Source organism: Oncorhynchus keta, chromosome 1, assembly GCF_023373465.1.
Source record: "Oncorhynchus keta strain PuntledgeMale-10-30-2019 chromosome 1, Oket_V2, whole genome shotgun sequence".
Classification (NCBI taxonomy): Eukaryota; Metazoa; Chordata; class Actinopteri; order Salmoniformes; family Salmonidae; genus Oncorhynchus; species Oncorhynchus keta.
Genome location: NC_068421.1, coordinates 81,586,215 through 81,612,409, shown reverse-complemented (window position 1 = coordinate 81,612,409; position 26,195 = coordinate 81,586,215). Strand labels below are relative to the sequence as shown.

Genomic DNA, 26,195 nt, shown 5'->3' with positions numbered 1-26,195 from the left:
GGAATTCCCATGGGCTACAGTACCTCAAGACTCATTTACAGAACTTAGAGTTGTCTTATCATCTTATTTTGTATAAACTCCTGAGCACCTCTGTTGTTGTGTCCCTGCAGGGCCACGGGGGGCCGGTTGGAGGAGATGGGGAACAAGGACAGCAGGGAATGAGAGTGAGTCCTGACTGAGTCCTTCACAAGACGTTCTGAACACAGTCTATGCTCCTAATCCTGTTCTGCTTGTGTTTGGGAGAATCCGATATGCCCGTATATTTACTGTGCCTTCGTTTGATGGAGATGTGTAATCTATTGGCCGGCGAAGACCAGGGCAGCGTTGAGACTGATTTGTTTTTGTCTGTTGGACTGTATCAATAACCTCCAGGGATGTCGGAGTAGCCTCTCTCTCCCCTCCCTCTCTCTCCCCTCCCTCTTTCTCCCCCCTCTCTCTCCCCTCTTCTTGGGCCAGGGGAAAGAACTGTAGCGAGAGAGAGGGTCCTTTGTGTCAAAGCTTACTCTCAGAGATCCTGTTGTTGGACATCATTGTGTTGTACTGTGATGCAGAAGGATGTGCACAATTAGATAGGTACAGTCTAGTGTAGAAAGTTGTAGACATACCTGTTCTCCAGTCTAAATGTCTGTATTATGGATGCTACCGTGTAGCGACTCAGGTTGGGCTGGCTCTCTGCCTCCCTCATCGTCAGGCCATGGTTTATGACATGGTCCACCAAAGTGGCCCTAATGTCATCGGAAATATGTCTCCGTCTATTGCCTGGTCCCCTTCTTTGTTATTGTCCTCGTCCTCATCCTCCTCCTCTCTTCCTCTTCCTCTTCCTCTCGCTCTCACTGCCTCCATGTTTGCAAAGTTCTCACAAAAGAGACATCTTACCTGAGGTCTATTTGTAGTGGTGAGGCTCAGACTAATTGGTGTTCAATTACTGTAGAAATGTTTTCATGTGTGTGTGTGTTGCCAATTTCAGGAATGTTTTGCATTTTGAATAGAAGTAATTCTTGAATGAAATGTCTAATGTAAGAAACAGTGTGTAGTGTTTTGCAAGTTTGTTGCAGAATTGCAAACAAAGTGCAAAGCAGAAAATGTGTTTGTACTTTTGGTGCCTCTGTTTAAGGGATGGTTACAAAAGTTAAGGGTTTGATGCTTTTGTCTAAGAATTCACTTTCAGTGTGTAAGCAATCGGCAAAAACTGTAATCACAATGGCTTACATATAACGGAAGGAAAATATAATCGTCACAGTCAGGCTCTTTCCAATGTACAACATGTTTCATGCCCTGTGGGTCTATGTAAGCCTACATACATATGAGTCAACTATACATACTGGACAGTAAAGCCTAAACATTCCATAGGAACATATTAGCATGGTATTAATTGTAACAGCAGTGACCATGGTTGGTTGAAGTAAACGTGATGCTGTGTTTGTAGGGTCTTCCAGGTCCTGCTGGTGAGGACGGGCCCCAGGGAAAAGATGGACCAAAGGTAACACACTGGACAATAAGAGAAGGCCTTTGCTGTTTTGCTCCTACTTCAGAAGCCTCCAAGAACCTATGTCTCTTTACTCTCCTACTCTTTCTTTCCTGTGATCTTGATCTTTCTCTTCTCCCGCTCTCTCTCTCTCTTGCTCTCTCTCAGGGAGAGCCAGGTGACTGTGGGCCCATGGGCGAGGCAGGGGACAGGGGGATAGAGGGAGACTCTGGGCCTCCTGGAACCACCGGAGTGGCTGGAAAACGGGGTTTCTCTGTAAGTGTGTCCGTTTATTAGCTAAACTTATGACAAAAAATAATAATGATACAACAATTAAGCCGTACAATAGGTAATGATGCCAATGTGTCCCAGTAGGGGTCAGTATTCTGGGGCACATGGCGTTCAGTGAGGTCGCTGTCATAATGGAATTGTAACAAAGAAGATGATTTTGTCAGCAGCCATTTGATCTCCCAGTGTCTAATGAGTTTACCTCTCTTCCAGGGTCCAGAGGGGAAACAGGGTCCCCCCGGCAACCGAGGACGGCAGGGCAAGAAGGTACACACCTGTTTTACTATTAGCATGTGTTGATAAATGACATCACCGATTCCTCATGGGTATCCGTGCTCTCACAGCTTTACTGTTGTTCTGTCTTCAGGGTGAGGCTGGCAAACCAGGTCCTATCGGTGAGACAGGGGACATCGGGGACATCGGCCAAGAAGGAGGGATGGGACTGAAAGGAGCCAGAGGAACCAGAGGCCCTGTGGTCAGTGCCCAGTTATCTATTCTCCGAGTTCTCACCCCTCCTAACTTCCTATGTGTGCAATATGTGTAGGAAAGTGTCCCTCATTAGTACTGAAGGGAATCTATCAGGTTATTGTGTTGTTCGGGTCAATGGAGTGGCCAAGAGGACAGCAGCCTCCATTCGGTCTCAACAAGAAACACTTGAAATTAATGGAGCTGTTTCCTTGTGTCCTTGTGTTGGTTGAGATGAGTTAACACATTCAGCATCCTACCACCCAGTAGAAATACTTGTTGATATACATACACTTACTCTCACAATTGACAAGTTGCATAATTCCCAAGTCATTGGCAGGCCTGTAATATTTTATATAAATAATGGTGATGAACTTCCTAAGTTTCCGTCTCTCTCTGGAGAAGCAACCCTGAGTGAATGACCTCATATTACACTATTCAAACCTGGCAAAGCCTCTGTTGGATCAGTAGCTCAGACTAAGCAGAAGTGATCTGAGATCTTCCCTAATCTCTAAAGCTAATCTCCCTCTGTTTTGTATAGCAATTAGCAGGTTGCGAATCCGGTAGTGTTTGAAGACAAGCAATAGGCCTATCAGATCTTCTGTTATGAGTTGTAAAAAACAGAGCAGAGGCTTTAAATAACCGTTTTTCCCCTGGAGCACGGGATCACACAGAAGACATAGAGGAAGGAAAACTCCTTTTCCAGGAGTGTTATGCCATGAAACCTCTGTTGTGATAGCTGGTAAAGGAAAGATGTATGGCTTAGTGACATACAACACCTCAGGTCCAGGGATGCAGCCTGCATAGGTGCTTAATGTTTAACTCCAAGGTTATATTCAGCATAACCACATAGTGCAGATAGAATAGCAAAACAAATGGTTGTAAAAACAAATGTGTCTGTTTTCTGCATGATTTTCAGGGTCGTCCAGGAGTTATGGGGCCTGAGGGGATGCCTGGAATTGCAGGATACACAGTGAGTTATTCCTGTCTGTGCTACAACAACACACTTCTCTTTATATCTCTCTCTCTCTCTGTCTCCTTCGATCGTAATCTCAAATCTCGATCTCACTAACTGACTCACTCACTTGTACGCACTCATACACACAGACACGATCAACAATAACTTTAAAGTGTTTCTTAAGGGTATGTGTGTCTTTTCAATCACTAATAACAACATAGGTATGCAACAAAGGTATTCTAAGCCCTGTTCTGTTATGGTGACATCATGTCACTCACACCAAGTCATGACTCCTGACTTCCTTATCAGATCAGCTTTCTTCCCCTAAAAGAGATTCACCCCAGTCTCTTCACCTCAGAGAGACTCATCCCAGTCTCTTCACAGAGAGACTCACCCCAGTCTCTTCACCTCAGAGAGACTCACCCAGTCTCCTCACTCCAGTCTCATCACCTCAGAGAGACTCACCCCAGTCTCTTCACCTCAGAGACTCACCCCAGTCTCTTCACCTCAGAGACTCACCCCAGTCTCTTCACCTCAGAGGGACTCACCCCAGTCTCTTCACCTCAGAGGGACTCACCCCAGTCTCTTCACCTCAGAGAGACTCACCCAGTCTCCTCACTCCAGTCTCATCACCTCAGAGAGACTCACCCCAGTCTCTTAACCTCAGAGACTCACCCCAATCTCTTCACCTCAGAGACTCACCCCAGTCTCTTCACCTCAGAGACTCACCCCAGTCTCTTCACCTCAGAGGGACTCACCCCAGTCTCCTCACTCAAGTCTCTTCACCTCAGAGATTCACCCCAGTCTCTTCACCTCAGAGCGATTCACCCCAGTCTCTTCACCTCAGATAGATTCACCCCAGTCTCTTCACCTCAGAGAGATTCACCCCAGTCTCTTCACCCCAGTCTCTTCACCTCAGAGAGATTCACCCCAGTCTCCTCACTCCAGTCTCTTCACCCCAGAAAAACTCACCCCAGTCTCTTCACCTCAGAGAGATTCACCCCAGTCTCTTAGCCAAACAAGAACAAAGAAGTAATTGGATATGGTCAACCTCAAACCATAAAACCTAAACCTCTGGCAACTCCAGAGGACGCCAGGTCATCGCCAATCTCATTCTGGCTTTTAGTTTCGAAACGATGCAGGGGCACTACAAGTTCACGTTGTTCCTTTTTAGTCTGTTTGTACTGTACACTAACTCTTAGCTCAATCACACACCCACCCAAGTTGTTGAGTGATTTCTGTGGTCCTGACAAATAAGTCATTATACCAGGGATATATTTCTCTCCCTTGCTGTCCTGAGTGTGTTTATAATAAAGCCTCGTGATTAACACTGTTGACAACCCACGCCGTGTCAACTTATGTGTTATTGTACTGTCTGTCAACCGTGAGTTATGGGTTCTTTGAATATTATTCAGCATAGGACATAGATATAGGTGAATAATCATGGGTTTGGTTATTCTTAGGGCCACGCCGGCAAACCAGGACCCATAGGACCACCTGGACCCAAAGGTGAAAAGGTACCCTATGCATTTGCATGTTTTTTGTCCTCCTCCTAAACACAGTGTTATGTTTTCAGCCTTTTGAAGATATATGCCATGGACTTCAGCTCTCCACGAAGACTTGGTTCATTTGTATCAATATCCTACATAAAGTCATGGACACTATAAATCTTAGAATGCGGTGTTCAGCATATTTCAGACAAAATGTCCTGAGTTATAAGGTGCACACCCCACAGCAACTTGCCCTAGCCCCCGGTGAACTGTTCTTAAATGCAAGTAAAACTAAATGCTCTTCAACCGATCGCTGCCCACACCTGCCCATCCAGAATCATTACTCTGGACGCTTCAGACTCAGAATATGTGGACAACTGCAAATACCTAGGTGTCTGGTTAGACTGTAAACTCTCCTTCCAGACTCACATTAAGTATCTCCAATCCAAAATTAAATCTAGAATCGGCTTCCTATTTCGCATCAAATCCTCCTTCACTCATGCTGCTAAACATATCCACATAAAACTGACTGTCCTACCAATCCTTGACTTTGATGACGTCATTTACAAAATAGCCTCTAACACTCTACTCAGCAAATTGGATGCAGTCTATCACAGTGCCATCCGTTTTGTCACCAAAGCCTCATATACTACTCACCATTGCGACCTGTATGCTCTCGTTGGCTGGCCCTCGCTTTATATTCATCACCAAATCCACTGGCTCCAGGTCATCTATAAGTCTTTGCTCGGTAAAGCCCCTCCTTATCTCAGCTCACTGGTCACCATAGAAACACCCACCCGTAGCACGCGCTCCAGCAGGTATATTTCACTGGTCATCCCCAAAGCCAACTCCTCATTTGGCCGCCTTTCCTTCCAGTTCTCTGCTGCCAATGACTGGAACTAATTGCAAAAATCACTGAAGCTGGAGACTCATATCACCCTCACTAGCTTTAAGCATCAGCTGTCAGAGCAGCTTACTGATCGCTGCACCTGTACATAGCTCATCTGTAAATAGCACACCCAACTACCTCATCCCCATATTGTTATTTATTTTTGCTCTTTTGCACCCCAGTATCTCTACTTGCACATAATCTTCTGCACATCTATCACTCTAGTGTTAATGCTAAATTTTAATTATTTTGCCACTATGGCATATTTATTGCCTTACCTCCCTAATCTTACTACATTTGCACATACTGTATATAGATTTTTTAAATTGTGTTATTGACTGTACATTTGTTTATCCCATGTGTGACTCTGTGTTGTTCTTTTTGTCGCACTGCTTGGCTTTATCTTGGCCATGTCACAGATGTAAATGAGAACTTGTTCTCAACTGGCCTACCTGGTTAAATAAAGGTGAAATAAAAAATAAAGTTTGTTGTGCCAGAGTTGGATGGGCGCATTGTGGCATGCTGTCTCATTTTACTGTTGTGTCAGAGTGTACTGAGTGTATTTTGGTATGGTGTTCCAGGGTTACCCTGGAGAAGACAGTAAGACCCCAGGACCTGCCGGGCCACTAGGTGAACCAGTAGGTCTCGCCTTCCTTCAACTTACCTGTCCTCTTCCTATGTGTGTGTGACTTAGGGCTGGGTCAGAGGTGATGTCCAAATTGGCACCCTATGAAACATTACATTAACCGTTTTCTAATAGTGGTGTTGCTTGAGGCGTAGTTGTCCAACCATGCTTGACAGCGGTCCAAAAGAGTGGATGTCCAAAGCCGCTTTGTGGAGGCTGCTGAGGGGAGAATGGCTCAAAATAATGTCTGGACCGGAGCGAATGGAACAGCATCAAACACCTGGAAACCAATGCATTTGATGTGTTTGATACCATTCCACCGATTCCTCTCCAGTCATTACTGGAGTGTGTGTTGGCCTCCCAAGTGGTGCTGTGGTCTGAGACACTGCATCTCAGTACTAGAAACGTCACAACAGACACCCTGGTTCAAATCCAGGCTGTATCACAACTGGCTGTGATTGGGAGTCCCATATGGTGGCTAACAATTGGCACAGGGTTTGGCTGGGTTAGGCCGTCGTTGTAAATAAGAATATGTTCATAACTGGCTTGCCTAGTTAAATGAAGGTTAAAAAAAATGTTTTTACTTCAAGCCCGTTCTCCCCAAATAAGGTGCCACCAACCACCTGTGCCAAAGCGCTACAGTAGATAGATTGTAAGCAGTGTAACCTATAAGAAGGAAGGTATTGTGTTATTGGCTCAGATCATTTAAGGTGAAATACAGCCTTTCCTAAAAGATTCAGAGCCCTAATGTATGTGTGTGTTTGGGCAGGGTCTCCCGGGTGAGCGAGGAGACCGCGGAGAGCCTGGAGATGAGGGATATCAGGTAAAACCACCATAAAAACCACAACATCAAATATATCACAAAATCACTTTTCTGGCATTTTTTCTGTTCCGTTTCCATTATTTTATTTAGTGCTTGTATTAAAGCGGGTCTGAGACCACACATCTGAGACATGAGCATCCCGGATTACTGAATTCCTAGGGATTAGTCAGGAGGAAATCTGGTGTTATTGGCATAGACACTGAAAACCAACACACACACATGCGAAACACACAAACACAGGTCAGGTGTGAAGTTAACAGTACAAGATGAAAGTTGTGCAGAGAGAAATCCCAGAATCCCCTGCGGCAGGGTTACTAGAGCTCTCCCCTCCTATAAACACTTTGCCCAAGCGCCGCCCTCCTCAGAGAGAGAGAGTACAATGGTTTTAAGCATTTATAAGCATTCTTCTGCTGAACTGGATATCAGTTCAAAGTCACGGTTGCTAATCTTGATTTGGCAGTTGTTGAGAGGCTTGAGAGACTTCCAGGACCCCATTAGACAAAAGTGTGCGTGTGTGTGTGTGTGTGTGCGCGTGTGTGTGCGTGTGTGTGTGTGCGTGTGTTAACTCTAACTGGCCACGGCGGGTCGACCTATGGGGCTTCCCCCCCTTCTGAGTGGTGAATTTATAGAGCAAATTTTGTCTGAGCCACCTGCAGCCCAATGTAATAAAATACATACCTAGAAAGCTTGGCCTGTGAACTACAGTACTCTGCGGTTCTGCTATTCGTATGGTATGAAGCTTAGGGGACGATATAGTGCTGTTGAAAGAAAGATAGATATGCAAACACAGTTGAGTGCGCCCACAGTTTTATTGTGCAACATTTCGACCTAAAGATCAGGCTTATTCCAGCTAACCTTGTGTAGCTGTAGTGAACCAAGAGAAAGCTAGCTGAACCCTGACATCTGGGTCTCACTAAATGACATGACTCAACCTCCAATATCACCAATTCAGGTGACTGTGAAGCTGTAGCGTTTCAACTAGAGCTGAGCGATATGGACAAAAATCATATTGTGATAGATTGCCTCAATAGACGTGCTAATGATAAGGTTATAGCAATGTGCACCACAGTTTATTTGTATTATAATTTAAATTACTAATGTTACTACTAGTTTGATGGTTGTAGCCATCAATTGTCCCATTAACAATCATCCATATTAGCAAAATGATTTAATTTCAAACTTTTGCGATAATTGATCGGTATGGTCTGTGTCGATCATTGATGGTTCATTGTCCCAGCTCTAGTTTCACCTGTATAATGTCTTTGTCTCTTTGTTATTTTCAGGGCCACACTGGCCTCACTGGACTTCGCGGGGCTGTTGGAGCACCAGGCCTTCCTGTAAGTCCAATAAATACTCTGTGTAGCCCTTATCAGCATCTACAGTTGAAGTGGGAAGTTTACATACACTTAGGTTGGAGTCATTAAAACTAGTTGACATACACTTAGGTTGGAGTCATTAAAACTAGTTTAAATACACTTAGGTTGGAGTCATTAAAACTAGTTGACATACACTTAGGTTGGAGTCATTAAAACTAGTTGACATACACTTAGGTTGGAGTCATTAAAACTAGTTGACATACACTTAGGTTGGAGTCATTAAAACTCGTTTTTCAACTACTCCACAAATTTCTTGTGAACAAAATATAGTTTTGGCAAGTCGGTTAGGACATCTACTTTGTGCATGACACAAGTAATTTTTCCAACAATTGTTTACAGACAGATTATTTCACTTATAATTCACTGTTTCACAAATCCAGTGGGTCAGAAGTTTACATATACTATGTTGACTGTGCCTTTAAACCGCTTGGAAAATTCCAGGAAATGATGTCATGGCTTTAGAAGCTTCTGATAGGCTAATTGACATCATTTTAGTCAATTGTGGGTGTACCTGTGGATGTATTTCAAAGCCTACCTTCAAACTCAGTGCCTCTTTGCTTGACATCATGGGAAAATCAAAAGAAATCAGCCAAGACCTCAGAATTGTTTTTTTAGACCTCCACAAGTCTGGTTCATCCTTGGGAGCAATTTCCAAATGCCTGAAGGTACCACATTCATCTGTACAAACAATAGTATGCAAGTATAAACACCATGGGACCATGCAGCCGTCATACCGCTCAGGAAGGAGACTCGTTCTATCTCCTAGAGATGAACGTACGTTGGTGCGAAAAAATCAAATCAATCCCAGAACAACAGCATAGGACCTTGAGAAGATGCTGGAAACAGGTACAAAATGATCTATATCCACAGTAAAACGAGTCCTGTATTGACATAACCTGAAAGGCCGCTCAGCAAGGAAGAAGCCACTGCTCCAAAACTGCCATAAAAAAGCCAGACTATGGTTTGCAACTGCACACGGGGACAACGATCGTACTTTTTGGAGAAATTTCCTCTGGTCTGATGAAGCATAAATAGAGCTGTTTGGCCATAATGACCATCGTTATGTTTGGAGGAAAACGGGGGAGGCTTGCAAGCCGAAGAACACCATCCCAACCGTGAAGCACAGGGGTGGAAGTATCATGTTGTGGAGGTTATTTGCTGCAGAAGGGACTGGTAACTTCACAAAATAGATGGCATCATGAGGACGGAAAATTATGTGTATATATTGAAGCAACATCTCAAGAAATCAGCTAAGGACAACAAAGTCAGGGTATTGGAGTGGCCATCACAACGCCCTGACCTCAATCCCATAGAAAATGTGTGGGCAGAACTGAAAAAGCGTGTGCGATCAAAGGAGGCCTACAAACCTGACTCAGTTACATCAGCTCTGTCAGGAGGAATGGGCCAAAATTCACCCAACTTTTTGTGGGAGGCTTGTGAAAGGCTACCCGAAACATTTGACCCAAGTTAAAAAATTGAAAGGCAATGCTACCAAATACTAATTGGGTGTATGTAAACTTCTGACCCACTGGGAATGTGATGAAAGAAATAAAAGCTGAAAGAAATAATTTCACTTTCTTAAATAAAGTGGTGATCCTAACTGACTTATGACAGGGAATTTTTACTATGATTAAATGTCAGGAATTGTGAAAAACTGAATGTGTGTGTGTGTGTGTGTGTGTGTGTGTGTGTGTGTGTGTGTGTGTGTGTGTGTGTGTGTGTGTGTGTGTGTGTGTGTGTGCGTGTGCGTGTGTGTGTGCGTGTGTGTGTGTGTGTGTGTGTGTGTGTGTGTGTGTGTTTTTGTTGATTAGGGAACACCAGGGGAATCCGGAGAACCGGGCCCGAAAGGAGAAATGGGAACTCAGGTGAGTGTGTGTGTGTGATCATGGTATTCTTTGTAAATCAATGCATCGGACTCATTCTGCTCCTGGCTTGGGGAAAGGAAAGCACAGTGTTTGTTATATCATGTCTCCCTGGAGCTCTAGATGAGATGTTACTGTATAACTAGATGACCAATAAAAGTGTTACACCAGCCTTCCTACAGGCTTCCTTGGCTCTGAACACCATGCGGGTTGGGTTGAGCAATCACCTGTCAACACTATGGGAGAAGAGGAGACACTCACTTCCAAACTGCAGTTCCTAACAAGCTAGCCAAGCCGTGGAGACAACCGTTTTTAACCTAGGACTCTATTGCTCTCGATCAACAAGCCGAAGTGCCAGAGCATAAGCATTGTCATGTGGAGGGAGAAAAAAACACTTTTATTCCCATGAAATCAGACTGGGCCAAAACAATGCAGACAGGGTTGAGCATCTGTGCCTTTGATACCAGAGAAGACGGATGAGGGAAGGAGAGAATGAGGGGAAAAGAAGGAAGCAGAGAATTATGTTTGTTTGGCCACCCACTGTGCGCTTCATGCTTCAAAGTGTTCCGTCTCAATTCCACAAGGCTTGAGAATACACAATGGAATGCACAAAGCTGGCATCAGTTAGAATTTTGGAAAAAGGAGCTATTTATTATGCACTTCAAGTCTAAATTACTTCACTTCAAGTATGATTTTTTTCACTTCAATTCTGAATTCTTTTAACTGCAGCTTGATAATGTATACATTTTCAGAGTTTGTGAATATCATTCATTTGTGACATAACGTTGCTCTTTATGGAATATAGCTCTTTATGTACAGAAATAGGATTCTTTGATCTGCATATGGTCACATATTTCCTAAAAACAAGCTGAGGTAATGTATCTTACATAGTTCTAAATACCTTTGACATGTTAAGACACGTGACTTGGCCTATTTGCCTATTTTATCAGATTGAGTGAATATTGGTGCGTCACATATTGAGTGCAAGTTCGGCCTTCTTAGAAATGTCTGAACCGGAGTAACACAAGACTAGAAGTATAGACTACGCAGATCTGTATATGTAAACATCCATTTAGCCGAACACTTAAGCTTACACTTTTTTACAATCAGTTTGGCACTCATTTCAGAACCTTGTGGTCATTTTTCAAAACTCTAGACACAAAACTCAAAACAGTCATCACTTGTAACACAGTGTTCAAAACATTGCATTGTGCATTCATATCTTTAAAGAAACCTTGCACTTACAGAATCATTGGTTCAAAGGAACATTGCACTCAATATGTGACGCACCAATATTCACTCAATCTGATAAAATAGGCAAATAGGCCAAGTCACCCACACACAAAATACAGATAGTTTCACTGTGTAGTTGTTCATTAAATATTGTAGTACAAAATATGTGATACATGTTTCATTATGGTACTACACTTAAATACATCACTGTAAAAGGACTAGTAGAGAGAATACTACAGAGACAGTGGAATTATTGAACGAAATCTGAAATGTATTGATGAAATGCAATAAAATCACTCATAGGTTTCTTTGAATCAAAGCAAAAATAATTAGCAACAAAAAAGAAAAACACTTCAGTAAAACGTCAACTGCAGTGTTCCTCACCTGGCTTACTGTAAAACATCAACTGCAGTGTTCCTCACCTGGCTTACTGTAAAACATCAACTGCAGTGTTCCTCACCTGGCTTACTGTAAAACATCAACTGCAGTGTTCCTCACCTGGCTTACTGTAAAACATCAACTGCAGTGTTCCTCACCTGGCTTACTGTAAAACATCAACTGCAGTGTTCCTCACCTGGCTTACTGTAAAACATCAACTGCAGTGTTCCTCACCTGGCTTACTGTAAAACATCAACTGCAGTGTTCCTCACCTGGCTTACTGTAAAACATCAACTGCAGTGTTCCTCGCCTGGCTTACTGTAAAACATCAACTGCAGTGTTCCTCGCCTGGCTTACTGTAAAACATCAACTGCAGTGTGCCTCACCTGGCTTACTGTAAAACATCAACTGCAGTGTTCCTCACCTGGCTTACTGTAAAACATCAACTGCAGTGTTCCTCGCCTGGCTTACTGTAAAACATCAACTGCAGTGTTCCTCACCTGGCTTACTGTAAAACATCAACTGCAGTGTTCCTCACCTGGCTTACTGTAAAACATCAACTGCAGTGTTCCTCACCTGGCTTACTGTAAAACATCAACTGCAGTGTTCCTCACCTGGCTTACTGTAAAACATCAACTGCAGTGTTCCTCACCTGGCTTACTGTAAAACATCAACTGCAGTGTTCCTCACCTGGCTTACTGTAAAACATCAACTGCAGTGTTCCTCGCCTGGCTTACTGTAAAACATCAACTGCAGTGTTCCTCACCTGGCTTACTGTAAAACATCAACTGCAGTGTTCCTCGCCTGGCTTACTGTAAAACATCAACTGCAGTGTTCCTCGCCTGGCTTACTGTAAAACATCAACTGCAGTGTTCCTCACCTGGCTTACTGTAAAACATCAACTGCAGTGTTCCTCACCTGGCTTACTGTAAAACATCAACTGCAGTGTTCCTCACCTGGCTTACTGTAAAACATCAACTGCAGTGTTCCTCACCTGGCTTACTGTAAAACATCAACTGCAGTGTTCCTCACCTGGCTTACTGTAAAACATCAACTGCAGTGTTCCTCACCTGGCTTACTGTAAAACATCAACTGCAGTGTTCCTCGCCTGGCTTACTGTAAAACATCAACTGCAGTGTTCCTCACCTGGCTTACTGTAAAACATCAACTGCAGTGTTCCTCACCTGGCTTACTGTAAAACATCAACTGCAGTGTTCCTCACCTGGCTTACTGTAAAACATCAACTGCAGTGTTCCTCACCTGGCTTACTGTAAAACATCAACTGCAGTGTTCCTCGCCTGGCTTACTGTAAAACATCAACTGCAGTGTTCCCCGCCTGGCTTACTGTAAAACATCAACTGCAGTGTTCCTCACCTGGCTTACTGTAAAACATCAACTGCAGTGTTCCTCACCTGGCTTACTGTAAAACATCAACTGCAGTGTTCCTCACCTGGCTTACTGTAAAAAGCAAAACAAAGGATTGATTACTGTACTTCTATATTTCCATCAACCCTGTCTTGTGGATTTGGCCACAGGTTCTCATCCACATCACAATGGATGTTTTCATTAGCCAAATATCTTGGGAAGAATCTTTGGGCGTGGTGTATCCAGGCCTGACACTGGTCTGCCGTGATGCCATTCCATGCGCCATCCATGGCCTGGAGAAGGGTGGCTTGTTCGTGACGTCGCCTATCAAAATTCCTCAGTCGGGTTAAGGAAAGGAGAGTATGAGGGTAAGTACAAGGTGGTAAATTGTGGATGGGCCTGAAACCATGCTTGCACCATTTGAGCATGGTGGAACCTGACATTATCCCACACAATGACGTAGGTCACATCATCAGCTCTACAGACCTGATTTATCTCATCAAGGAAGGTTACAAGGAGAGCTGCATTATATGATCCAATACGAGGTCTGCGTCCCACTACACCATCTTCCGATATAGTCGCACACCTGGTGGTGTTGGCCCCACGTTGTCCAGGGACTTGGATGGTTGCCCGCTGGCCAATGAAATTCCACTCCTCCTTGTCTTGGCCAGGTTGAACCCTGCCTCATCCAAAAATAGGAATTTGTGATGGTTTTCGTCAGCATCCAGCTCCATCACCCTCTAAAAATACATTTTGGAAAGAGAATTACTGATTACAATGGTGTAGAATTTTGGGGAAATTTTTCAAAACTGAACATACCAGTCCTCAGTTGCTTGACTTTATCTGCATTTCTTTCAGAAGGCAAACGGTATAGCTGTTTTAGAGACACCTGGTGCCTTTTCAGCATGAGTGCAATAGTATGTCGTCATTGTCCAAGATGTGCTGCCGAATTTCTGTAAGGCGAATATCATTTTTGACCCGAACCAAATTGACCACAGCCCGCTCTTGTTGGTCAGTCAGAATTTTGCCTCTGCCTCCTCTATTTGGCCTTGTCTCAATTCTGCAGGGAAAATGACAGTAAGAACACATTTAGTCACATCACCTACTCTGCGGTACACATTGGTTGATCTTCTGAGGTTTGGTTGAATCATTGTAGCTGCCTCAGTCATTGTCATGCCATGACATGGTCTACAACTATTGCTCGGATTTCATTGGAAACTCTTTGCTGTTGCTGCCACTGTCTTGGTCCGTGGCCTTGTCCTCTACCGCGTTCCCCCACACCTCTCAAACGAGGCCCACGACCACCACTCAGAAGGGGTGCTTGGTCCGTGGCCTTGTCCTCTACCGCGTTCCCCCACACCTCTCAAACGAGGCCCACGACCACCACTCAGAAGGGGTGCTTGTCTCCTGACATTCCTTTGACCACCACGTTTCCTTCGTCTTCCTCCTCTCACTGCTTGACCTCTGTTGTGACCTGGATCACCTGCTGACTCCATGTTATCGCCATGTTGTTGCCGGTGGATACCACTCATTACACTATATACTTGTACCACAATGTACGATTTGGCAGTTTTGGAAAAGCAATTACAAGGGCCTGCATATATACACTCACCGGCCACTTTATTAGGTACACCTTTGTGTTACCGCTAATAGCCTGCTCCTTTGAATAGCGAAACATGTGGCTGCCTGAAACTCAATATATATATAATATATAGAGAAGAGAGCTTTAGTTGTTGTTCGACCAAACATTAGAACGGGCAAGATGCGTATTCTAAGCAACTTTGACCGTGGTATGATTGCTGGTGCCACACATGGTGGTTTCAGCATCTCAGAAACAGCTGCCCCCTGGGATTTATGCACTACAGTCTCTAGTTTACAGAGAACAGTGCGATAAACAAAACACATTCAGTGAGCGGCTGTGGGCAAAACACCTTGTTAATGAAAGAGGTCAGAGGAGAATGTCCAGACTCATTCAAGCTAACAGAAAGGCCACAAATGCTCAAATAACAGCCATTTAAAACAATGGTGTGCATGCTGCTAAAGGGGGTACCTGAAAAAGTCATGTCAAATCTGAAAACATGGTCTGGAAAAGTGGTACATGGGACCATAGAAACAGTGTCTGATAAAGAATAATGATGAAATATTACATCCATAGATAATGTAGTCCAATTGGTTCATGTTCCACGGTAATTGGTGTCATTGGATCTCATTATCCTGAAGATTTGATGATCTAAACATGGAATATTGTTTGTCAGTTTCCATAAAACGATGCATTAAGAGTAATGCAACAGTTACTTACCATTTTCAGCAGGTGTATCAATTGATAGTTAGATCATCGTAATGAAATGAATAGACAGTCATCTCAAATGTAATGTGCATTTTTAAATGGTAATACTTTGATGTTAAGTCGTGTCATTTTGAACTGGTGATTTTAGTTCAATGAACAAATGATCTTAGCTTTATGTGTATTGTATCCAAGCAATTGCAAAAAGTGTTAGTTTTGAAAATGTGCTTTTTGATCATCGGTTGTGACTTTTGTGTCTAGAGTTTTGAAAAAGGACATCAAGGTTCTGAAATTAGTGCCAAAGTGATTGTAAAAAACTGATGTAACCACACACATACAGGAGGAAGGGACTGCCCCTGTCAGGGAATAAGCAGACATGTAGATCAATAATGGATTTGTTTTTATTGGTAACAAAACAATTGGAATGTGTATGTGTGTGTGCGCGTGTGCGTGCGTGCGTGTGTGTTTGTGTTTGTACAGGGCTTCGAAGGGAAGAAAGGAGCGAGAGGCCTGACTGGGACCGCTGGTGTTGAAGTAAGTATCACATCACCACAATGTAGAGAAGACATGAAGAAAGAAAGACAGACAGAGGGAGAGGGTGATAGGAGAGATGTAGAGAGGTACAGAGGGAGAGGGTGATGGGAGAGATGTAGAGAGGTACAGAGGGAGAGGGTGATAGGAGAGATGTAGAGAGGTACAGAGGGAGAGGGTGATGGGAGAGATGTAGAGAGGTACAGAGGGAGAGGGTGATGGGAGAGATGTAGAGAGGTACAGAGGGAGAGGGTGATAGGAGAGATGTAGAGGTACAGAGGGAGAGGGTGATGGGAGAGATGTAGAGAGGTACAGAGGGAGAGGGTGATGGGAGAGATGTAGAGAGGTACAGAGGGAGAGGGTGATAGGAGAGATGTAGAGGTACAGAGGGAGAGGGTGAGGGGAGAGATGTAGAGAGGTACAGAGGGAGAGGGTGATAGGAGAGATGTAGAGCGGTACAGAGGGAGAGGGTGATAGGAGAGATGTAGAGGTACAGAGGGAGAGGGTGATGGGAGAGATGTAGAGAGGTACAGAGGGAGAGGGTGATAGGAGAGATGTAGAGAGGTACAGAGGGAGAGGGTGATGGGAGAGATGTAGGGAGGTACAGAGGGAGAGATGTAGAGAGGTACAGAGGGAGAGATGTAGAGAGGTACAGAGGGAGAGATGTAGAGAGGTACAGAGGGAGAGATGTAGAGAGGTACAGAGGGAGAGATGTAGAGAGGTACAGAGGGAGAGATGTAGAGAGGTACAGAGGGAGAGATGTAGAGAGGTACAGAGGGAGATATGTAGAGAGGTACAGAGGGAGAGATGTAGAGAGGTACAGAGGGAGAGATGTAGAGAGGTGGGAGAGATGTAGAGAGGTACAGAGGGAGAGGGTGATAGGAGAGATGTATAGAGAGGTACAGAGGGAGAGATGTAGAGAGGTACAGAGGGAGAGGGTGATGGGAGAGATGTAGAGAGGTACAGAGGGAGAGGGTGATGGGAGAGATGTAGAGAGGTACAGAGGGAGAGGGTGATGGGAGAGATGTAGAGAGGTACAGAGGGAGAGGGTGATAGGAGAGATGTAGAGAGGTACAGAGGGAGAGGGTGATGGGAGAGATGTAGAGAGGTACAGAGGGAGAGGGTGATGGGAGAGATGTAGAGAGGGAGAGGGTGATAGGAGAGATGTAGAGAGGTACAGAGGGAGAGGGTGATAGGAGAGATGTACAGAGGGAGAGGGTGATAGGAGAGATGTAGAGAGGTACAGAGGGAGAGGGTGATTGGAGAGATGTACAGAGGGAGAGGGTGATAGGAGAGATGTAGAGAGGTACAGAGGGAGAGGGTGATAGGAGAGATGTAGAGAGGTACAGAGGGAGAGGGTGATGGGAGAGATGTTGAGTGGTACAGAGGGAGAGATGTAGATGTACAGATGGAGAGGGTGATGGGAGAGATGTAGAGAGGTACAGATGGAGAGGGTGATGGGAGAGATGTAGAGAGGTACAGAGGGAGAGGGTGATGGGAGAGGTACAGAGGGAGAGGGTGATATGAGAGATGTAGAGAGGTACAGAGGGAGAGGGTGATAGGAGAGATGTAGAGAGGTACAGAGGGAGAGGGTGATGGGAGAGATGTTGAGTGGTACAGAGGGAGAGATGTAGATGTACAGATGGAGAGGGTGATGGGAGAGATGTAGAGAGGTACAGAGAGAGGAAATAGATATATTGCATTACATTCTGTACTACAACAAACAAGCCTAATGCATTGTGTTACGTGGAGATTACATTTACGTTATGGACTACTTTGTAGAGGGGAGAAATGGGGAGAGAAGTGTAGATAGAGGGACGGACAGAGAGAGAGCGAGAGAGAGCCTGTGTGAAGAGATAGAAAGGAGGGATGATGGAGAGAGCGAGAGAGAGCCTGTGTGAAGAGATAGAAAGCAGGGAAGGAGGGATGATGGAGAGAGAGCGAGAGAGAGCCTGTGTGAAGAGATAGAAAGCAGGGAAGGAGGGATGATGGAGAGAGAGCGAGAGAGAGCCTGTATGAAGAGATAGAAAGCAGGGAAGGAGGGATGATGGAGAGAGCGAGAGAGAGCCTGTGTGAAGAGATAGAAAGCAGGGAAGGAGGGATGATGGAGAGAGAGCGAGAGAGAGCCTGTATGAAGAGATAGAAAGCAGGGAAGGAGGGATGATGGAGAGAGAGCGAGAGAGAGCCTGTATGAAGAGATAGAAAGCAGGGAAGGAGGGATGATGGAGAGAGAGCGAGAGAGAGCCTGTATGAAGAGATAGAAAGCAGGGAAGGAGGGATGATGGAGAGAGAGCGAGAGAGAGCCTGTGTGAAGAGATAGAAAGCAGGGAAGGAGGGATGATGGAGAGAGCGAGGCCATGGAGTGATGGAAACAAATTGAATGAGTTATCGCCGAGAACATGCTGAGTGATGGTATCAAAAGATTCTCCAGCTGCACCATCGAGAGCCTCCTGACCGGTTGCATCACCGCCTAGTATGGAAACGTTCGGCTACAGAGGGTCGTGCGTACGACCCAGTACATCACTGGGGCCAAGCTTCCTGCCATTCAGGACCTCTCTACTAGGTGGTGTCAGAGGAAGGCCCAAAAAATTGTCAAAGCCACCCTAGTCATAGACTGTTCTCTCTGCTACCGAACGGCAAGCGGTACCGGAGCGTCAAGTCTAGGTCCAAAAGGCTCCTTAACAGCTTCTACACCCAAGCTGTAAGACTGTTGAACAGCTAATCAGATTGGGTAAGGTTGGGAGATGAGAGCAGCAGTGTATCGTAGTGTAGGTGGTTGGATAAAATGCATTACGGTGAGAAGTGACCTCAACTGGCTAAGACCCGAATATTCACGTTAGCGCCCATAACTAATGCCTTTACAAGTATTGTCATGGAGACACGGCAGATTGAGTTTGATATTGTTGTTTTGTATTTCCCAGGGTGAAGTTGGTTTACTTGGACCCAGAGGCATGGAGGGATACGCTGGGCCTGACGGTCCTCCAGGACTGGTTGGGTTACCAGGATTTCCAGGGAAGACTGGGCGACAGGTAGCTAGCTACACACTCATCAGGCACAATTATTCCCCGTGCCTGCACACACACACACACACACACACACACACACACACACACACACACACACACACACACACACACACACACACACACACACACACACACACACACACACACACACACACACACACACACACACACACACACACACACACAGAGAGAGAATGGGGCCCTATAATCTGTCCATAAACAAACTTTTGCCCTGTCTGTGCTCTACAGTAGGTCACAGTAAGAGTCAGGCGATTATTACATTGTGTAAGCAAACTTTAAGAGAGCCATTCTCTCAGCATCGTTAAATGTCTGTGGCTGACAGTCTGACCCGCTCTCTGAATCAGAATAAACTTTACGATCCAGTGACCCCTTTCTTATTTAGTTTTACCGCGTCTCCTCGTTCAAAACCTCACTCATCTATTTCTCTTGCAACAATACACACAATCACAACACTAGCTAGCGTCACATACATCTCCAACAATGTCCAAACTGAAGAATGGGCTGAATAAACTCAGGAGATTATCCCATTATTAAAGGAAAAAGACACTCAAAAATTATATTATGGTATTTTTTTCATTAGTCCAAGTCAGCAATCAAGTTTTCAAGATATTGGATTTTCAAGAAGCAAAGTGTCACTTGCCACATCATAATGATGATGCATAATGCATCACATGATGCAAAACAAATACTTCTTGAAAATCCTAAATCTTGAAAATGTGACTGCTGACATCTTGGGAACTGTGGACTAATGAAGAAAAAAAGTCCTTTAAGTAGATTAAATCAACAACACATTATTAATGTGATTGTGGCGAGACTGCGACCAGGACGGAAAGACTCCTGTAATCCAGTAAATCAACATATCACAGGAGAAATTGAGCTTTAGAAGACTGAAATATGGCTGCCCCTCCTTTTCCCTTCTCCCTCTCCTTCTGGGTCCGTATTCTTATACTGATCTAGCATCAGGTCCACCCTGTACAGCAATTATAATCTAAAAGGAGAAACTGATCCAAGTTCAGCACTCCTGCACACTGGGAGGCTTACGGAATACGGATCCTGCTCCCACTAGCTGTGTTTAAAGTACTGAAGGATATTCAGGCACCCAGACCGACAGTGGATGACCTCTAGTCTTCCCCTGCTACCCAGGCAGCCAGACCGACAGTGGATGACCTTTAGTCTTCCCCTGCTACCCAGGCAGCCAGACCGACAGTGGATGACCTTTAGTCTTCCCCTGCTACCCAGGCAGCCAGACCGACAGTGGATGACCTTTAGTCTTCCCCTGCTACCCAGGCAGCCAGTCCGACAGTGGATGACCTCTAGTCTTCCCCTGCTACCCAGGCAGCCAGACCGACAGTGGATGACCTTTAGTCTTCCCCTGCTACCCAGGCAGCCAGACCGACAGTGGATGACCTTTAGTCTTCCCCTGCTACCCAGGCAGCCAGACCGACAGTGGATGACCTTTAGTCTTCCCCTGCTACCCAGGCAGCCAGACCGACAGTGGATGACCTTTAGTCTTCCCCTGCTACCCAGGCAGCCAGACCGACAGTGGATGACATTTAGTCTTCCCCTGCTACCCAGGCAGCCAGACCGACAGTGGATGACCTTTAGTCTTCCCCTGCTACCCAGGCAGCCAGACCGACAGTGGATGACCTTCAGTATTAGCCACCCTGTCCGTCAGTTACAAAAGAATCCGGTCTGGTGGCACAGAGGCGGTTAGGGAGGGAGTTGTTTATGGTGAAAACACATAGACTCTCTCTAACACAGGGAGGGATATCCCAGCAGGAAACAACCAGGGTGATTTTACACACATACTGTAACTACATTACCTCCCAAGGGAAAACAATACAGTCAGAACTACTGCTTCAGCTACCCTAGAGGAGCCGACCTATCGGAATGTTTTACATTACACTCTGTCCTCCTCCTCTTCCTCCTCTTTCTCCTCCACTACTTGTTCAACTCTTCATCATTATCATCACCATTTTCTTCTTCATCCTCCTCCTCTTCTGTCTTCCCTTTTCCGCCCATTTCTCTTCCTCTCCCTTCATGTCCCTTTTCTGAATTGGTTGAATGGCATAACCACTGAATGGTACATGCCTGGCAGTAATTGTTTCTGTCTCTCTGTGGGTCTAACCTGTGTCAGACGGAGTCAGGGGAATGCTAGTCATTAGTGAAAATATGTAGGAGACAGAGGATCATAGACCAGCCTCTGTGTCCCCCTGATCTGACCACCATCCCCCAAATCTAGTATTATCTTACTGACCAAACAGTCTGACCACTAGCTGTCTATCACTCTGTCTCTCTCTATCTCCTTCTGTCTCTGTCTCTCTGTCTCCTTCTGTCTCTGCCTCTCTGTCTCTCTCTGTCTCCTTCTGTCTCTGCCTCTCTGTATCTCCTTCTGTCTCCCCTCTCTGTCTCTCTCTGTCTCCTTCTGTCTCTGCCTCTCTGTATCTCCTTCTGTCTCCCCTCTGTCTCTCTCTATCTCCTTATGTCTCTGCCTCTGTCTCTCTCTGTCTCTGCCTCTGTCTCCTTCTGTCTCTGCCTCTCTGTCTCTCTCTATCTCTGCCTCTCTGTCTCTCTCTATCTCCTTCTGTCTCTACCTCTCTGTCTCTCTCTATCTCCCCCTCTCTGTCTCTCTCTATCTCCTTATGTCTCTGCGTCTGTCTCTCTCTGTCTCCTTCTGTCTCTGCCTCTCTGTCTCTCTCTATCTCCTTCTGTCTCTCTGTCTCCTTCTGTCTCCTTCTGTCTCTGCCTCTCTGTCTCTCTCTGTCTCCTTCTCTCTCTCCTTCTGTCTCTCTGTATCTCCTTCTGTCTCTGCCTCTGTCCCCTTATGTCTCTGCCTATGTCTCTCTCTCTCTCCTTCTGTCTCTGCCTCTCTGTCTCTCTCCTTCTGTCTCTGCCTCTCTATCTCCTTCTGTCTCTCCTCTCTGTCTCTCTCTGTCTCCTTATGTCTCTACCTCTCTGTCTCTCTCTCTCTCCTTCTGTCTATCTCCTTCTGTCTCTGCCTCTCTATCTCCTTCTGTCTCTCCTCTCTGTCTCTCTCTGTCTCCTTATGTCTCTACCTCTCTGTCTCTCTCTGTCTCCTTCTGTCTCTCCTCTCTATCACTCTTTCTCTCTATATCTCCTTCTGTTTCACTCTCCTCTCTGCTGCTCTGTCTCTCTATATCTCCTTCTGTTTCTCTCTCCTCTCTGGTTCTCTGTCCCTCTCTGTCTCCTTCCTTTCTCTCCCTTCTCTGCCTCTCTATATCTCCTTCTGTTTCTCTCTCCTCTCTGCCTCTCTCTCCCTCTCTATCTCCTTCTGTCTCTCCTCTCTGCCTCTCTCTCTCCTTCTGTTCTCTGCCTCTCTGTCTCCTTCTATCTCCCTTCCTCTTCTCTCCTTCTGTCTCTCCTCTCTCTCTCTATCTCCTTCTGTCTCTCCTTCTCTCTCTCTCTCTGTTTCTCTCTCTGCCTCTCTATCTCCTTCTGTCTCTCCTCTCTGCCTCTCTATCTCTATATCTCCTTCTGTTTCTCTCTCCTCTCTGCCTCTCTCTCTCCTTCTGTCTCTCATCTCTGCCTCTCTATCTCCTTCTGTCTCTCCTCTCTGCCTCTCTATCTCCTTCTGTTTCTCTCTCCTCTCTGCCTCTCTCTCTCCTTCTGTCTCTCCTCTCTGCCTCTCTCTCTCCTTCTGTTTCTCATCTCTGCCTCTCTATCTCCTTCTGTCTCTCCTCTCTGCCTCTCTATCTCTATATCTCCTTCTGTTTCTCTCTCCTCTCTGCCTCTCTCTCTCCTTCTGTCTCTCCTCTCTGCCTCTCTCTCCTTCTGTCTCTCCTCTCTGCCTCTCTGTCTCCTTCTGTCTCTCCTCTCTGCCTCTCTCTCTCCTTCTGTTTGTCATCTCTGCCTCTGTATCTCCTTCTGTCTCTCCTCTCTGCCTCTGTATCTCCTTCTGTCTCTCCTCTCTGCCTCTCTATCTCCTTCTGTTTCTCCTCTGCCTCTCTCTCTCCTTCTGTCTCTCCTCTCTGCCTCTCTGTCTCCTTCTGTCTCTCCTCTCTGCCTCTCTGTCTCCTTCTGTTTCTCCTCTGCCTCTCTCTCTCCTTCTGTCTCTCCTCTCTGCCTCTCTGTCTCCTTCTGTCTCTCCTCTCTGCCTCTCTCTCTCCTTCTGTCTCTCCTCTCTGCCTCTCTCTCTCCTTCTGTCTCTCCTCTCTGCCTCTCTCTCTCCTTCTGTCTCTCCTCTCTGCCTCTCTCTCTCCTTCTGTCTCTCCTCTCTGCCTCTCTATCTCCTTCTGTCTCTCCTCTCTGCCTCTCTCTCTCCTTCTGTCTCTCCTCTCTGCCTCTCTGTCTCCTTCTGTCTCTCCTCTCTGCCTCTCTCTCTCCTTCTGTCTCTCCTCTCTGCCTCTCTCTCTCCTTCTGTCTCTCCTCTCTGCCTCTCTGTCTCATTCTGTTTCTCCTCTGCCTCTCTGTCTCCTTCTGTCTCTCCTCTCTGCCTCTCTCTCTCCTTCTGTCTCTCCTCTCTGCCTCTCTGTCTCCTTCTGTCTCTCCTCTCTGCCTCTCTCTCTCCTTCTGTCTCTCCTCTCTGCCTCTCTCTCTCCTTCTGTCTCTCCTCTCTGCCTCTCTGTCTCCTTCTGTCTCTCCTCTCTGCCTCTCTATCTCCTTCTGTCTCTCCTCTCTGCCTCTCTCTCTCCTTCTGTTTCTCCTCTGCCTCTCTGTCTCCTTCTGTCTCTCCTCTCTGCCTCTCTCTCTCCTTCTGTCTCTCCTCTCTGCCTCTCTGTCTCCTTCTGTCTCTCCTCTCTGCCTCTCTGTCTCCTTCTGTTTCTCCTCTGCCTCTCTGTCTCCTTCTGTCTCTCCTCTCTGCCTCTCTCTCTCCTTCTGTCTCTCCTCTCTGCCTCTCTCTCCTTCTGTTTCTCCTCTGCCTCTCTGTCTCCTTCTGTCTCTCCTCTCTGCCTCTCTCTCTCCTTCTGTCTCTCCTCTCTGCCTCTCTCTCTCCTTCTGTCTCTCCTCTCTGCCTCTCTCTCTCCTTCTGTCTCTCCTCTCTGCCTCTCTATCTCCTTCTGTCTCTCCTCTCTGCCTCTCTCTCTCCTTCTGTCTCTCCTCTCTGCCTCTCTATCTCTATATCTCCTTCTGTCTCTCCTCTCTGCCTCTGTATCTCCTTCTGTCTCTCCTCTCTGTCTCCTTCTGTCTCTCCTCTCTGCCTCTCTCTCTCCTTCTGTCTCTCCTCTCTGCCTCTCTATCTCCTTCTGTCTCTCCTCTCTGCCTCTCTATCTCCTTCTGTCTCTCCTCTCTGCCTCTCTCTCTCCTTCTGTCTCTCCTCTCTGCCTCTCTATGTCTATATCTCCTTCTGTCTCTCCTCTCTGCCTCTCTATCTCCTTCTGTTTCTCCTCTCTGCCTCTCTATCTCCTTCTGTCTCTCCTCTCTGCCTCTCTCTCTCCTTCTGTCTCTCCTCTCTGCCTCTCTATCTCCTTCTGTCTCTCCTCTCTGCCTCTCTATCTCCTTCTGTCTCTCCTCTCTGCCTCTCTATCTCCTGTCTCTCCTCTCTGCCTCTCTATCTCCTTCTGTCTCTCCTCTCTGCCTCTGTATCTCCTTCTGTCTCTCCTCTCTGCCTCTGTATCTCCTTCTGTCTCTCCTCTATATCTCTATATCTCCTTCTGTCTCTCCTCTCTGCCTCTCTGTCTCCTTCTGTCTCTCCTCTCTGCCTCTCTCTCCTTCTATCTCTCCTCTCTGCCTCTGTATCTCCTTCTGTCTCTCCTCTCTGCCTCTCTGTCTCCTTCTGTCTCTCCTCTCTGCCTCTCTATCTCCTTCTGTCTCTCCTCTCTGCCTCTCTGTCTCCTTCTGTCTCTCCTCTCTGCCTCTCTGTCTCCTTCTGTCTCTCCTCTCTGCCTCTCTATCTCCTTCTGTCTCTCCTCTCTGCCTCTCTGTCTCCTTCTGTCTCTCCTCTCTGCCTCTCTGTCTCCTTCTGTCTCTCCTCTCTGCCTCTGTATCTCCTTCTGTCTCTCCTCTCTGCCTCTCTGTCTCCTTCTGTCTCTCCTCTCTGCATCTCCTTCTGTCTCTCCTCTCTGCCTCTCTGTCTCCTTCTGTCTCTCCTCTCTGCCTCTCTGTCTCCTTCTGTCTCTCCTCTCTGCCTCTGTATCTCCTTCTGTCTCTCCTCTCTGCCTCTCTGTCTCCTTCTGTCTCTCCTCTCTGCATCTCCTTCTGTCTCTCCTCTCTGCCTCTCTGTCTCCTTCTGTCTCTACTCTCTGCCTCTCTATCTCCTTCTGTCTCTCCTCTCTGCCTCTCTGTCTCCTTCTGTCTCTCCTCTCTGCCTCTCTCTCCTTCTATCTCTCCTCTCTGCCTCTCTCTCCTTCTGTCTCTCCTCTCTGCCTCTCTCTCCTTCTGTCTCTCCTCTCTGCCTCTCTCTCCTTCTGTCTCTCCTCTCTGCCTCTCTCTCCTTTTGTTTCTCTCTCCTCTATGCCTCTCTGTCTCTCTCTCCTTCTGTTTCTCTTTCCTCTATGCCTCTCTATCTCTTTCTGTCTCTCCTCTCTGCCTCTGTCTCTCTCTATCTCCTTATGTCTCTGCCTCTGTCTCTCTCCTTCTGTCTCTCACACTTCTCTGTCTCTTTCTGTCTCTGCCTCTCTGTCTCTCTCTGTCTCTCCTCTCTGCCTCTCTGTCCCTCTCTATCTCCTTCTGTTTCTCTCTCCCCTCTGCCTCTCTCTATCTTCTTCTGTCTCTCTCTGTCTCCTTCTGTCTCCTCTCTCTGTCTCTCTCTGTCTCCTTCTGTCTCTCCCCTCTGCCTCTCTCTATCTTCTTCTCTCTTCTCTCTGTCTCCTTCTGTCTCTTCTCTCTGTCTCCTTCTGTCTCTTCTCTCTGTCTCTCTCTGTCTCCTTCTGTCTCTCCTCTCTGTGTCTCTTGCTTCCTCTTTCTCTCCTGGTCTCTCCCTAATTAATTCCACTGGGTGCAAGTAGTACACTAGTTGCACTTTTGCCACTCAATCCTCTTAGCCAGAGTAGTAAAGCTAAAGGGGTTTATTTATTATATTTGGGTAGCCTTTTACACTCGTGCTTCTATACTGGTTGAAAATGGCAGTTTTGGGCACTAATAAGCGCCTAAATGACTTTACGGTAACATTATATACATGACATCAGAGCCCTGGCTCTGCACTTCACGGCACTGTAT

General features: G+C 46.1%; 1 protein-coding gene and 1 long non-coding RNA gene across 3 annotated transcripts in view; one reads left to right on the top strand and one right to left on the bottom strand.

Moving 5' to 3' along the window:
• Window positions 1-26,195, top strand: part of LOC118375277 (collagen alpha-1(XXIV) chain) — a 237,162-nt gene that overhangs the window by 180,398 nt on the left and 30,569 nt on the right. The window contains exons 35-47 of the mRNA XM_052462099.1: window positions 111-164; window positions 1,427-1,480; window positions 1,634-1,741; window positions 1,967-2,020; window positions 2,121-2,228; window positions 3,138-3,191; window positions 4,640-4,693; window positions 6,137-6,193; window positions 6,950-7,003; window positions 8,287-8,340; window positions 10,191-10,244; window positions 15,982-16,035; window positions 18,954-19,061. Of these exons, the coding sequence (XP_052318059.1) occupies window positions 111-164; window positions 1,427-1,480; window positions 1,634-1,741; window positions 1,967-2,020; window positions 2,121-2,228; window positions 3,138-3,191; window positions 4,640-4,693; window positions 6,137-6,193; window positions 6,950-7,003; window positions 8,287-8,340; window positions 10,191-10,244; window positions 15,982-16,035; window positions 18,954-19,061 (867 nt within the window). The remainder of the gene's footprint in view (window positions 1-110; window positions 165-1,426; window positions 1,481-1,633; window positions 1,742-1,966; window positions 2,021-2,120; window positions 2,229-3,137; window positions 3,192-4,639; window positions 4,694-6,136; window positions 6,194-6,949; window positions 7,004-8,286; window positions 8,341-10,190; window positions 10,245-15,981; window positions 16,036-18,953; window positions 19,062-26,195) is intronic.
• On the bottom strand, window positions 12,047-12,754 carry LOC127907333 (uncharacterized). Of its 2 annotated transcripts, none has more exons than XR_008064169.1 (3): window positions 12,619-12,754; window positions 12,239-12,504; window positions 12,047-12,124 (listed from the first exon to the last, which is right to left on the bottom strand). It is a non-coding gene; the product is annotated as an uncharacterized LOC127907333 (long non-coding RNA). The 2 variants fall into 2 exon arrangements; XR_008064170.1 differs by having other exon boundaries at window positions 12,239-12,466.